The sequence below is a fragment of the Meleagris gallopavo genome, chromosome 2, assembly GCF_000146605.3.
Source record: "Meleagris gallopavo isolate NT-WF06-2002-E0010 breed Aviagen turkey brand Nicholas breeding stock chromosome 2, Turkey_5.1, whole genome shotgun sequence".
In the NCBI taxonomy this organism is placed as follows: domain Eukaryota; kingdom Metazoa; phylum Chordata; class Aves; order Galliformes; family Phasianidae; genus Meleagris; species Meleagris gallopavo.
The window spans coordinates 33,954,997-33,968,839 of NC_015012.2; the positions used below are offsets into that span (position 1 = coordinate 33,954,997).

At 36.7% G+C, this 13,843-nt stretch overlaps 1 protein-coding gene across 1 annotated transcript in view; it reads left to right on the forward strand.

Annotated features, from left to right (window-relative positions):
• The first annotated feature begins 707 nt into the window (after window positions 1-707).
• The window catches only part of LOC104909650 (kinesin-like protein KIF6), a 29,191-nt gene continuing 16,055 nt past the window's right edge, over window positions 708-13,843 (forward strand). The window contains exons 1-2 of the mRNA XM_031552404.1: window positions 708-955; window positions 13,071-13,155. Coding sequence (XP_031408264.1) covers window positions 844-955; window positions 13,071-13,155 — 197 coding nt within the window. The 5' untranslated portion in view covers window positions 708-843. The remainder of the gene's footprint in view (window positions 956-13,070; window positions 13,156-13,843) is intronic.

Consider the following 13,843-nt stretch of genomic DNA (forward strand, 5'->3'; position numbering starts at 1 on the left):
TTTTCTTTCATTTTCTTTTTTTTTTTTTATCCCTAGTATCCAGATGTACAGATTAGTAGAGACAATGAACAAATCTCAAAAATTTGAGAGATATAATACATCCTCGCACAGAACACAAATACTGCTGAAATTGCACATTTAGGATTATGTTTTTCCTCTATCAGTTCCATTAATATCAATGACTAATGGCTTCCCATGTGGTAATCTAATTATGGTTTGAAATAACTGGTGAACTGGACCACTTTCATAGATCAAGGAGGAAATTAATTATAGGAGGGTAAAAGTGAAATGTAAGGGGCACAAGATCCTAACTGGAACTAACAAAATAATGAAATTAAGTCAAGTTTCAATTGAACACTTGTGACATCTGCACTGTGAGTTCTGTTGAGTAGTGGAACTTGCAGAAGCTCTAGCACATGGGATATTTAAAACTAAGTTGGACAAACATGAAGAAAAAAAAGACTGTAGAGAACCAATTTTTCACTGGCAACGGGGTGGACTGGATGATCTAATATCTCATTTCCACTCTTAGCGTCTACAAGTCTGTTTGAAAAAATACTTGGAATTCTGTATGTTTTCTAGCCTCACTTGGACTTCTTTTGTATCTAGCAGCAGGAGCTCATTATCCTGTGAATGTGCTTGACAGTAAATAGCTTCATTTTCAGTCTTTCTTATTATACAAAGTTAAATTTTAGGATATGTGGGGCCAAATTTCGGCCCTAGTCTTGAATACCTGCTTACTTGCAACAGCAAAGAGAGCTCAGAAAATTACTTGTCCTATGGATTACAAGATCCTTAAACTGGCCAACTGCACGTGAAATTTCTGATGGTGGGAAATAAGTGATGACTTCACTGTTTTTTTTATATTTTAAAACTAACTATTTGCATTTTGTTTCTTTTGCAGATCATCTGAAAGGAGAGGTAACACAGAGACATATTCAAAGAGCTGTTCTAGGTAAGACAAAAACACTCAGAAGCAACAGATTATCTCCCTGGGCTTAATCTGATTGTTGAGCAGATTGTATTTTTTCAACAGTTCATGTCATGATATTTCTATATTCCATAACATAAAGGATGCAGACTTTTTGAATTTTGCCAGAGATTTGGCTCAAAAGGCATCTGATTTTATGTATTGTGAGGAAATATATGCAAAAGTTTATTTGTTTCATGTTGGATTTGCTATTACTTTCTGGGTTTTGTTTTTGTTTTGCCTTACTTGTAAAAACAATCTCTTTAGGTTGACCAACACAGAAACAGAGAGGTCTAAGGTCATAGAATGATAGAATGGCTTGGGGTAGAAGGAACATCAAGAGTCATCAATTTCCAACCCCCTGCCACAGACAGGATATTTGCATTTAAATTTTTTTGTGCTTTTTAATGACTCTTTGTTTCCCACCGGTAGATATTGATTTGTGCTGAAGCTGAGCTTCTAGTTAGGCATGTTGCCACAATCAGCCTAACATCCTTTTAAACTTCCTTCATTCCAATCGGTACTGAAAGCATATACTGGTCATTTCTTTCACATCCAGTTATAGAAGTTGAAAAGTTATTCCTTGCAGCTTCTGTTGACACAGCTGTGAAGCTAAAAATGTCTATGCAAGTTGTTCACATACGTGTAAAGTTATCCAAATTTGGCTTAAGATGCTTTAGGTGGACTCCATGGGTTTTCTACTGAAAATAGCCTAGTAGTGACTGTATGAGAATTCCACTTTTGGGACAGTAAACTGTAGAGAAATGTGACCAAATTCTGCTGGGGGCAATAACAAGTTAAGACCACCTCACCTAGATACTGGGCTCACTGTTGAAGCTTGTCTAGGCCTCTCTGGATGGCATCCCATCCTCAAGGTCTTATACGTACTGTATAGTAATTTCTTAATATGTAGGCATTTGTGTTGCAAATGCTATTTTCATTAACTATCTAAGCTGGTTTTCATAGAGTAGGTAAACATTATTTTTTCATGACCTTAGGAAATGACAGAGTAATGACCTTACTAGCTATTCACATTGTAAAAATTCTCTTATATTCTCCTAGCATATTCCACAACAGTGCAGAACCCATGTGCTTTTTGCATTTGTTTTGAGCATTGCTCTGTACTTACCATCACAAACTCTGGACTGCACTGACAGTGTTTTCCATACTTTGTTTCTCCTTAATTATTCATTATTTTAAATATTCTGGAAATTGTGACAGTATTTATTATATGAGATGGGGAAATATTGTCCACCTTTTGGATGAATGTTCCTCCAAGGAGTAACAAGTGTCAAGTTTCCCAGAGACTTTCTTGATGACTAGAAAGTGATCAAGATATTTTTAAATAAAAGCAGCCTGGTAAAAAGGATAATTGAGAGTCTGTTGAAATTCCAGAATGAAATAAAACACACCATTGTTTCAATTAGGAGCAAAGTAAACATCTTCCAGCTGCAGGTTTTTTTTCTTAACTTAGATCATCTTATGGTTAAAACTCTGTAAGAAGCTATTCTACTTGGATTTTGAAGAATGTAGATAGATCTTTTTCCCCTATGGCTATGTTTAAGATGTGATTTTCTCATTCACTAAAGGATAACTCCACTAGTTAGCCCATCCTTCTTAGCTCTCTCTTATAAAACACCGTATGTTGTTAACAAAGGACGAAAATGGATAGGGAGTTTTGTTGGAGGCAAGGATGTGCTCCATGTTTTTATTACAAAACCAGAAACATTGAATAATTTTTGTAAAAGTATAAGGATTCACTCTCAGCACCACTTTAATCTTCATTAATGATTAGAATGACTTATGCAAATATTTTATTCAGTAACATCTTTCAGAGTAACAGTCAGTCTGAAAGGGCAGGCAATGGTATGACTGAGTTGAAAATTATGATCTTTTTTTCTCACTCCTTTCCTAATCTTTCTTCCGCTCTTTGTTTCCTTTTCTACCTTCTCATTCATCTCCTCTTTCACTTTTCCTAAATCCTCCTTCCTTCATCTTATTTCATTTTTCCATTCCTCTCAATTTCTATTTTCCTTCAACTTTTTCTCTCCACAATATCATTTATTTTTTAATTTTCCCTCTTTAAGAGCTTGCATGATTCTTCCCCCTGTCTTTTCACTTCCTTTTGCATGGCTAACTGCATTTTTGGGCATAATATTTGAAATTAAATGATTTGTACAGAACTGAAGTACTGACTGAGCAAAAACACTGGGTCACTAGCATGCTTCTGGGTGGAAAAGGTGGCTGAAAATGTCAGAAAGAAAAACATGTCCTGGGTTTGCAATGTTTTACAATGTAAGTGCATATTTTTTAGGAAGTCATTAGCTTAAGATGCTTTGAACTAGCATTTTAGTAAAACACTATTCTGGTTTTACTTCAATTAAATGTGATTTCAAATAGACAGGCTAATGTAATATTATTCACCAACAATGGGGAAAAAATGAATCCTAAACTGGAGTCATCTGATGACCCAGGAAAATCTATGGCAGAAAAATGTATGCCAAATCAAATGTATTTGATTTGTTATAGAGTTGCAAATGCCTGAGAGCAGGAATTTGGGGATCTGTTGTTTTTACATTCAGATTTGCAACACACATTTGTTTCAAGCAAATGTAGGGAGCTTTCTCTTGATCTTTGGTCCCTCAATAGCCTTTTCTATATAATCTTTTCCTACATTTTCAAAGCTACATGCCTGTTCTTAGGATATTAGCATTAGTTTATGCTGTTGTTCCTGTTTATTATGTGCTTCATTTTGCTTCCTCACTTTTCTTCGGTTAGAACTGAAAGAACAGCATTATTATTATTATAGGTTGGACTAGATGATCTTTCAAGGCCCCTTCCAATCCCTGATATTCTGTGATTATCAGTAGAATAAGTAGTACTAGGATCTGCTGCTCCTACTTCTCCCAAATGAGTTTCAGTCCATGCCACTAGAAAGATTGTGTGACCATGATTTAGCTCTTAAGTTTATAAGGGATACTTAGGAATTGTGCAAAATGTCTCTCTGCAATAAAAGCACAGCAGCCTGCAGACCACGGAAAACATTTAACAAGGCTATAATTAATAACTGTCATGAATTCATCTTCTGTGATTTCTGTGAATGGAAAGCACAGAGAACTTCCAAACTGCTGGCTTGTGTCAGACTTAATCTCTTATTTCAGTAAATCTATATTTAAATAATATGAGCTCAATTTCTTTCACTGCTTTACATCTTGTAACTGAAAAGCCATTAAAGTTTCTTCATGTGAAGCAGAATCTTGATCTGTACTAATGTAATGAAATGAGGAGACGTTAGTGGTTTTAATCACAAAATGACGGGAGCTGAGAAAAGTGGCAGTCTGTGTTTTCCCACACAAGTCTGACACAAGCCATGGAGAATAATAGATGGCCTGCTTTAAAGCCATCATTCCTGGCACTCAAAAATGATAACGTGTGTAGGCTAAAAAAAGACGTTTGGAGATATAATCAGTTTGTCTGAGCTCCAGAATGTTAAGGGTTTTGCTTTGTGATAAGAGAGAAAAAAGAAACGTCCCCAGTACCACTAGGTATCCAGAGGTGCTTCCTAAAGCCGTGCAAATGGATTCGTGCATTTTCTGTCCATAAAATATGCTATTTTTAGGAGGGAAAAAAGCAACACAGTCAGTTTGCAACAGCCTCAGAATAAGGAATACATTTCTTCTAGAAATTCACGATTTTTTATATGCATAATGTATCAATTCGTTGTGTTTTTCATTAATTTCTGCTTGAAATCTCAAGCAACAGCAGTGCTCTGTAAAAGTTCGCTGCTCCCATGCATGCTGGGCATGGATTTTATTCCTACTATGACCTCTAGTGGTACCAAGGCCATTCTTTTTAGTGATGGTTTTTGTTCTTCTCTCTCTATACTAAAGGGAAGCAATCAGTGATGCTTTGCATTAAGGTTTATTTTAAGAACTCTGACAGAAAAATGGTAAAGCTTAAGAAAATTATTTAAGAAATTATTGCCTTTATAAAAATATTTACTCTGACAGTGATAAATACATTCTTGAATTTGCTTTTTGTAATAATTTTAACACATTAAATGCTTTTAGGAAGGTTCACCAAATCATTTTTCAAACAAATATTTATAATACTGATGAGCAAAGAATTTTGAACGCATATATAAGTCATTATATGGGATATTTTAAGAAGATTAGAAGACCTTTGTATCTTCTTCTCATTGCAGTGTAGTTAAATCTTTGCAGTTATTCCAGATTTGTTCCACAGGAAAACAGCATAAAACAGCATAGACTTTGGCCTCAGATAACTGTGAAGTTACACACTGTAACAGACCTACTCTCTTAGTTTCACATGCCTTTTTAAGCTTAGAATTAGTGCTGTCCAAGGCTAAAACTCTGAACTCTTGCAGAGCTTTTGTATTTCTGTATGTACCAAATTCTTCTATAAAGATTATTGCAGACAGGAAAAAGAAACAGGATTATGAAGCAGCAGTGAGACAAGGGGCAAAACTTCCCTTGCTGCAGTACCTGAGGACTGTTGTCAGGTGTGTTTTGGGTTTTTCCCTGTATTGTGCAGGAATGAATGTTAAAACTCTAGGATATTATTATAGTAAGACAACTCTTCTTAAACCTGGCCTTTCAGGCCTCAAGCTCAACCTGACCTCTCTTGCTCTGGGTTTCTCTTCAGGATTTTAAAAGGCATTCTGTAGTTTTGTTTGTTTCTGTGTATTCTGGCACCCTTTCTAGCAGGTTTTACTAGATTCAGTGCTAAACTCTAGAGGCAGCTGTGAGTTTCCTCTTTCACCATATTCTCAAGAAAGAGAACATTACATCTTCAAAAGAAATCTTTCAAGAATGTTATTCTGCACTGCCTGAGATTATTTGTGTTCCTATTAAGCTTCCCTTATGATCCACTCATCTTCGGCTTATCAGGTCTCTAAAAAGAGTAAAACACATATTTGGATCAAGTTATATTTCTATTAGGAATCTGAACTTGTAGCACAGAAATTTGGTTCTCGGTTGTATTGACACAGGCTTTAGCAATTCCCAGTTGTTGGGACAGCTTGCAGTCTTTGTAAACTTTCTTGCAACAAATGTTTCTTCAGCAACTCTAACAAGTTCAGTGTGAATAGCATTATTACCTACATTGTTCTAAAAGTTATTCCTCCTACTTATTTTCATGAAAAGTATATTCAAAGCACAATAAAACAATTTGACAGAGCAAATTCTCAGCTGCAAAACACTATTTCTCAGCACAGTCACAACCATTAGTTATGCATTTTCACACCAGAGATGAACAAGAGCCTGCATGCTGTGCTCATAAACATCTGTGCCAGTGGAGGTGTCCCACTGCCACCACTGCTGAAATGCACTACCTACCACCTTATTGTGCTCACATCCACTATTTGGACTCCATAAATGTACAGCAAGCACTGACGAATGTCAATGGGTGCACTTTTTCCTCATGGAGGAGTTCAGTTCCACTCCTTTGTTTCAAATTTCCATGTCAGAAACTATTGTGTCAGACTGCCCCTCTACTGCTATCTAGCAATAAAATGTAATGGAATATTGGCAGGAAGTTTCAGCCTCAGCTACCATACCACTGGCATCCATCTCTGATGTTATAGGCCAACACAATAAAATAAGAGGAATTACCTTCAGAGCAGGCCCTGTATTTAGGGACATCCTCAGGTGAATAGTATGAAAATAGAATCTGTAGATGAAGTTCTTAGTTCTCTATTTTGGTACTCAAATTGAAGTATTAGGAAGAATATGATGCGATTATAGTTATGCATTAAGAGAGGTCCTCAGAGAGATTTGCAGGACTTCCATGCTCAGAGTTTTTCAAGGCATGATAGAGTACCAATTTGATTTAAATTTCACTTTACTTTGAGTAGGTAGCCTCCCAAAGTACCTCCCAGAAAGAGTGATCTCGTAATTCTAACATACAATTTGAAGCAGTAAGATAAATGAATAGAAAATTTTATGCACACAGTCTACTACACTTAAGGCAATTTGCTTTGGCTCCAGTACAATTCAGTAGCTTCTCCCACTTGCATCTAAAAAGATGGTAGAACTTTCAGTTTTAGGCACAAACTTCTTCCTTCTGATTCCAAAAATTTGCAAAAATATGTACATATATGTGGGTATGTTGGTCAGCAGGCTAGTTCTCTGCTGATAAAATTTGAACAGTGAGAGCTCTTTGCCTGTATAACAAACAAAAGTTCTTTAGTCTAATGAATTATAGACAATAAAAAGCTCTTTTCACATCTGTATTTCCCTTGATTTTCTTTCAAGATAAAGGTAAAATCTACCTTTAAAAAAGGTAAAAACTACCTATGAGTTAATGAATAATAGCAGGTTTAATGTGGAATTTGATGTTTCAGAACAAGCTGCAAATCTGATGCAAAACTAGTTCCGTTATTCATTTTATTGTAATGATCAGAAGATATTCTTTGCTCAAAACTTTTCAAAGGGTAAGATCAAATGAAAATAATGTTTGGAACAAGTGGTTGCTGTTAATTTCCCATGAACATGCAAAGGTTGAATACACTTTTCCAGTTAAGAATCTTGTGGATGAATTGTGATCATTTCAGGTTATCAGGATTATCTCTTCTCAGAGCTGGCAACTACCAGAACATTTTAATTGAGCTTAATATCCTTTTCTTCACTGGACGTAGTAAAGATCTGTTTGAATGATGAGAAATGTGTAAATATCTCTTTACTTCTTCTTGCACCTTCTTGAGTTAATAGCCTAACACAGAGATCCTCGGTTAGGTTCCTGCAGCTGTTGGGCACGTACTAGCAGAAGCGTGGCCCTTAGAGTGGGGTATGAAGGTGGCCAGCATAGACAGAAGGTCCTGAAAACGCATTCCAGTCCCCCAAACCATTTAAGTTGAGTATGGTCACATTAGTGGTAGTATATTCCTAATATCTCAGATTCATGATAAGCAGTCACATTCAGAAGCATTTTCCGCTATTTTCTTTCAAGAAAAACATAACAAAACATAGCAAAGAGACCTTTTTTTTTTCCATGAAAGCTCTTGAGTGTTGTAGAAATGAATGTTAATGAAGTCTCAAAATTGATGAATGATAAATCACACCACCTCTTAGGAAGTAGGGAAATATCAGGTAGGTATGTGCCTAATATTATGAACAAGATAAGCAATGCAATAAATAACCTTATGTAATCTAAAGGCAGAATGCATTTAGTAAGCGTAAGCGAGAATCTGAATTCATAGGTGTTTCCTGAATATGACGCAGCATATTACTCTTCCACTACATCAACTGGCATGCATGAAACACACTAAACTTGAAACTTCTTTTTTAATTCACTGTAAAGTTCACTCGTATATTTGGAAACGAACAGAGAACTTCTAGCCACAATGGTTTCATAAGAAACTTTGATGGCTTGAGTGCAACTGAGGAGAAAGCAACAGCTTCTTGTTTTGTGCGCTATGTGTATTTTAAGGAGCACATATAAGGATGACTACTTACAAGAAGAGAGTTAAGGGAATTGGAATGTGAACCTGTATTTAGCCAAAACAGCTCACAAAGACTGGAAAACATATCTTCACTTTCCATGTGTGCACTGAAAGTCAGTTACTTTGAGTGAATATTAAGCCAGTAGGACAGTAAGCAATACATCTAGAGTTCTTCTCTACTAGAGTAGAGAAGAAGCATACTGATGGGCACTTTTGCTAAACTCAGTGACTAAAATAAAGAATCAACGGAATATAGATGCCTTCAACCCTCTACACACGCACATTTATAGAAAACTGAAAATTAGACACTTTACTTCAATGTATACTTAGAATCATAGAATTATCATAGATTATCCTGAGTTGGAAGGGACCCAGAAGGATCATGGAGTCCAACCCCTGGCTCCACACAGCACCACCCAAAATTCAAAACCTTTCTCTGAGAACACTGTCCAAATGTTTCTCAAATTGTAGCAGTTTGGGGCTGTTCCCACTGCCCTGGATAGCCTGTTTCATGCCCACTGATGCATGGTGAAGAACTTTTTCCTAACCCCAGTGTGACTCTCCCCTGACACAGCTCCATGTGATTCCCTCAGGTCCTATCACTGTCACAGAGAGCAGAGTTCAGCACTTCTCCTCCATTCCCTGTGAGGGGATGATGCCATGAGGCCTCTTCTCAGCTCCTCTGCTCGGACTGAGCAAATCAAGGAACCTCTGCTCCTCACACACCTTGCCCTCCACACCCTTCACCATTTTTGCAGCCTTTCTTTGGACACTCCCTAATTCCTTGGGCCACCTGGCTGAAACTTTTAAAAGTCTCTTATATTAGGATTAAGGTGCTCTAAAACCAACAGCATAAAATATTCCAGACATGAAGATATGTTCTGATGGGTTTCACTGTGCATCCTCATCTTTGCTTTGTATAAGGTACACAGTGTAGTGACTGGTGGCAAAGAGGTTTGTCGTGGCCTAAAGGAGGAATAAGAAAAAAGAACATGAAAATTCCTTGCAAGATGATCCTGAATAGCAACTGGAGGGTAGCACTTTTTTAAAAAGCCAACATAACAAAGTATGATGCAGTTTGAAAGCACTAAAGCCTAAGGTTGCCAAAAGCTGCAAAGCTGATAAATAAAGCAGTAAAAATGCTAACTGGATACTGAAGTCAATTCTAAATTTTGTTACTTCAAGTGACTATAAATTTAAGGAGATAAACACAAGACTATTCAGTGAAAAAATGAAAATCTTTCTCTGCAAAAGCACAGCTGGAGGGCAGGGCACAATGTTATTTGAGGCACAAGGACAATAAATCCCTAGGAGTTTGACTTCCAGGATATACTCAAGTTGGGAAATATATGAGTGCCCCTGAGAGTATAAAGTTTAGGGTCACAGAGAGTTTTCTTGCAAAATTTTGTGACTGCGGACAAGAATCTGTCAGAGTACTTCAAGTTGTTGCCTGCTTTCAGTAAACTGTGGTGATTACACTTGATATCTTATGCTGGAAATACATGGTTTTTATCCATGTTTTTCACAATGCTTTGAAACAGTGAGATTGTTAACAAGTGCTATGATATATTTTTGGTACTGTGTGATTTGGTCACATGGAAAGCATTGGAAAATTTACTACTTCCTTTGCTCCAAAATTGGCCCTTTTGTTAAACTAAAAGCATTAGAACTTTAAATGCCTCTTACAATCTTCTTTACGAAAAAAATATGTAATGAATTATCCTCTCACACAAGGTTCACTTTCATCCCTAAGCAGGCTACTGATATCAGCTGTACCCTGTGTCCTATTTTGCCAAATACATTATATCAGAAGTTGAAGCAAAAGCAGTTGATCTGAAGATAAACATAAGTATTTCTAGCTATTTCACTACTCAAGGTCTGTTAAACTTCTTGCTTGTGTTGTGTGAGTCAGTTCTGTTAGCAAAATACACCAAATGTAGGATTCATATGATTTTCCTGCTTGTTGTATAGGCAGTTAGGCTAATGTAGAGAAACTAATACTTCTCAGGAGTACACTACTGAAACTACTGTGTAGATCTGTGTAGGTGTATGCCAGTTGAAGCTCCTTGCATACATAGACAATGTTTTCTTAAACATGTGTGGAAGTAAAGTATGTAGTAAAATTAAATTCTTCTTAGATATCTTAAATTTGTAATCAAACATTGTGCTTTGTACATCGTACTGACTACTCACAGAGTTGTGTCTCATGTTATTTTAAATATCTGAGCCTGCCTGCTGAAGAATGATACTGTTAGATGTCAGATACAGAGCACAGATTGAGCCAATAACCTCTGCCTTAGCTTCATAGCTCGAGCTATAGCTGAAACTGCAGGTGGGAGGAGAGGACTACAGTGCATTGGCAGCAGGAGCCCACGGGCTCCAGTGCTTTCTTCTTCTGGTGGGGTCTGCATCAGCTTACAGTGTACACATCTCTTTCCACTGTGTATGTACACAAAACTTTGTGCAGCTCACCTTGCCCACAGCTGTGTTTCTTGTTTTCATCACCAGCATATTCCTAGAGGGAGTGTGCATAGCTGCTTTCAGGATTGAGGGTGCTGAGGCTTTGCATCATAGCGATACTCTGTGTGTTTATAAAAGTCTTTATTATTACTTCTGAAGGTAATTTATAACAAAACAATCTCTTTTACAGTGTATAATCAGCAGCAAAACACTTTTCTTTGTGTTTTTATGATATGAGAAAATTCTGCCTGAGGCTGCCACTTGAGAGCTAGTACAAACATGTTTTTCCAAGTATTAGATATCCAAACAAATCAGGAAAAGAAAGCCACAGTATTATGATCCTGCATCTCTTTGTAATGACTAGCAGAACTTGATAATGTTTTCATGTAGGAAAGTTCTCCCTTCAGAAACAGCATTAACATTTTAAGTTGTTTCTGTTTTCTACTCTACTTCCCTTCATTCTTGGGGACTAGACCTGCCACTCCTGGACAGGCATGCTCAGGAGAGTCTCTTTCACTGCTGCTAAGGACAGCTTAAGCTCAGCTTCCGTGGCTTTGCATTGGAGTGCATTCAGGATGCTCATATGAGCATGGTTCACCTGGGATGCAGTAACATCCTATACCTTTTTCTTTTTCATGAGAGTACATTTCCCTCAAGCCTGGATGCTGTGTGTTCATGAAGGGAAGAACAAAGTTCAGCCCTCAGGAGCTCTTCAGAAATTGTCTACCCTTAAGCATCCTATCCTACACAGTGCTGCACTTTGTCACATTATATCTTCTTCCTGAAGAGGAAATCTGACAAACTAGAAACTACTGATCCCCTGAAATCATTGGTAGACTTGCTGCTTTCCTTGCTGCAGGATCTGGCACAATTATTGAAGCCTTCTCGTTATCAACTGTGTTCAGTTTTGTTGTATTATATAACACCACTGTTACAGCATCTCCTCTGCCATGTTGTTCGTATCTCTTGACTTGCATACTCACTTTAACACTCCAAGTAGCTTATTTTAAAGAGGGTACTCTCTCCACCACAAATCTCATCTTCCTGTCCTTTTGTAATCTGCACACCTAATGAAGCCTTTAGATGTGTGAGAAGTGTGCATGGGCTTTGTCCATCTTGGCTGTCTATATTAAAATGTTTGATCTAAGCGCTCTAAAAGAAATAAAACGCTTTTCAGTTTCATTTGTACTAAGCTACAAAAGATTAATGTATGTAGCTGGCGTGCTGACAGCCTGAAAAGGGTCACTGCTGCCCTCTTGTTCCAGACGGATTCCATTCCTCAGAGAAAGGCTGCACTCCTTAGGCCTAATGACAGGTTGATGTAGAATTTATTTTCTTGGCAGAAATAGTGATTTGGATGTAAACTTGCATGTATTATACAGCAAATCTTTTGTTTCTTTTCAGTTTTCTTCAGTTCTAAAGGTTAAATGTATTCTGTTGGGAATCTTAAACTGTTTTGTACACTTTAGAAATAGAAAATGTTGTAAGACTAATAGGTAACGATACATTTCTTTTCACTGTTGAAATGAGCTTACTTCATTCAACCCATGATGGAAAGGCTGTTTTACTGTTTCTCAGAAGAAGCATTTCATTTATTGCATGCTAACTAACTCTGTTATAGGACACAAAAATCCTGAGCTGCTTTCGTAGGTTAACTTGGGCTAAACTCTCTTGGAATACTTTCACAGTTCTTGTCTACCTTGAAAAAATTTCTCAAATGTATTTTCACAACCTTTTCTGTATGCATGCAATCTGTCCAAACCTATTGCTGATCCCAGGTACTTTCTATGTTTGTATTTTAGTCTTCTTTCTGTTACTCTTTCCAGGTATCAGTATAGCTACTATTGGATCTTCTTGTATTTGTAGCTAAAACTGTCGCTGAAAGCATTTGGTGGTGTTTTATGGAATGAACTGGCAAAATCATTTTTATTCATATCTAAAACAAATATTCCAGGAAATTCAAAACAACTTAATTCAAATCATTGTAGTGATTAAATCTCTCTAATATTAGTTGAAGATTAAATATAGAATTTGGAAGAAAAAAAAATCCAGAAAAGAAAAACTGCTATAGACCTCCATTTCATTACCAACCCCTTAAAAACAGCTTGTATTCTTATTATAAGTTGCTTCTTTAGAAATAAGGTGTTCATCTCTTATATCTGGTCATTCCTTCTACAGCTGTTTCCGATCCTTCTGAAGTGCTAGATGCTCTTGATCCAGTAGAAGAGAAACTTCGAACTCAAATTGAAGAAGAGAAAAAAAGGTATAACTTCTGCCTCAAATCATGCTCCAGAGGATAAATTATATTGTATTACAATTCTACACACGGTTAACCTCAGGATTTCTCTGACATTTTAAAAAATGTCAGCCTTGTGGTTTGCTGATAGTTCTAAAATTTGTGTACAAGCTCTTAGTTTGTCTGTAAGATGCCACAGTAAGCGAATGGGGAAAACCAATGCTAGGGCCAATGGTCAAGAATAAATAAAAACTTAATATCCCCCTTGAGGATTAGCATTAGAAATTTGTTCTTTGAATCCAAATGTACCATGTACCTTCTTTGTTGATTCATGAATGTCATGCCTTCCTCGACCTATGGAAAACTTTTAGGCTATGTAGGACTGACTAGATGTAAATAATATGTAGAATATGCATTGGTTAGTCAATCCTTTTGCTTGCTGTATTGTAGCTTTGGCTCGGAAGACAGAAGAAAATAGATGCAAGGATATCACATCTATGTAATTTTGTAGACATTTGTATTATATGTAGCCTATGAGGTAATTTCTGACTGTTTCAAACTACAGTAATTTCTGACTAAACATTAGCTTTCATTTGAAAGGGCAATCAACGCATATCTTGACATTATCAAACCTATATTAAAATCAATATTGAATGCACTTGAATTTCACTATTATTTTAGTAAAAATTTAGTTTTCCAGGAGAGGTTTCTTGAC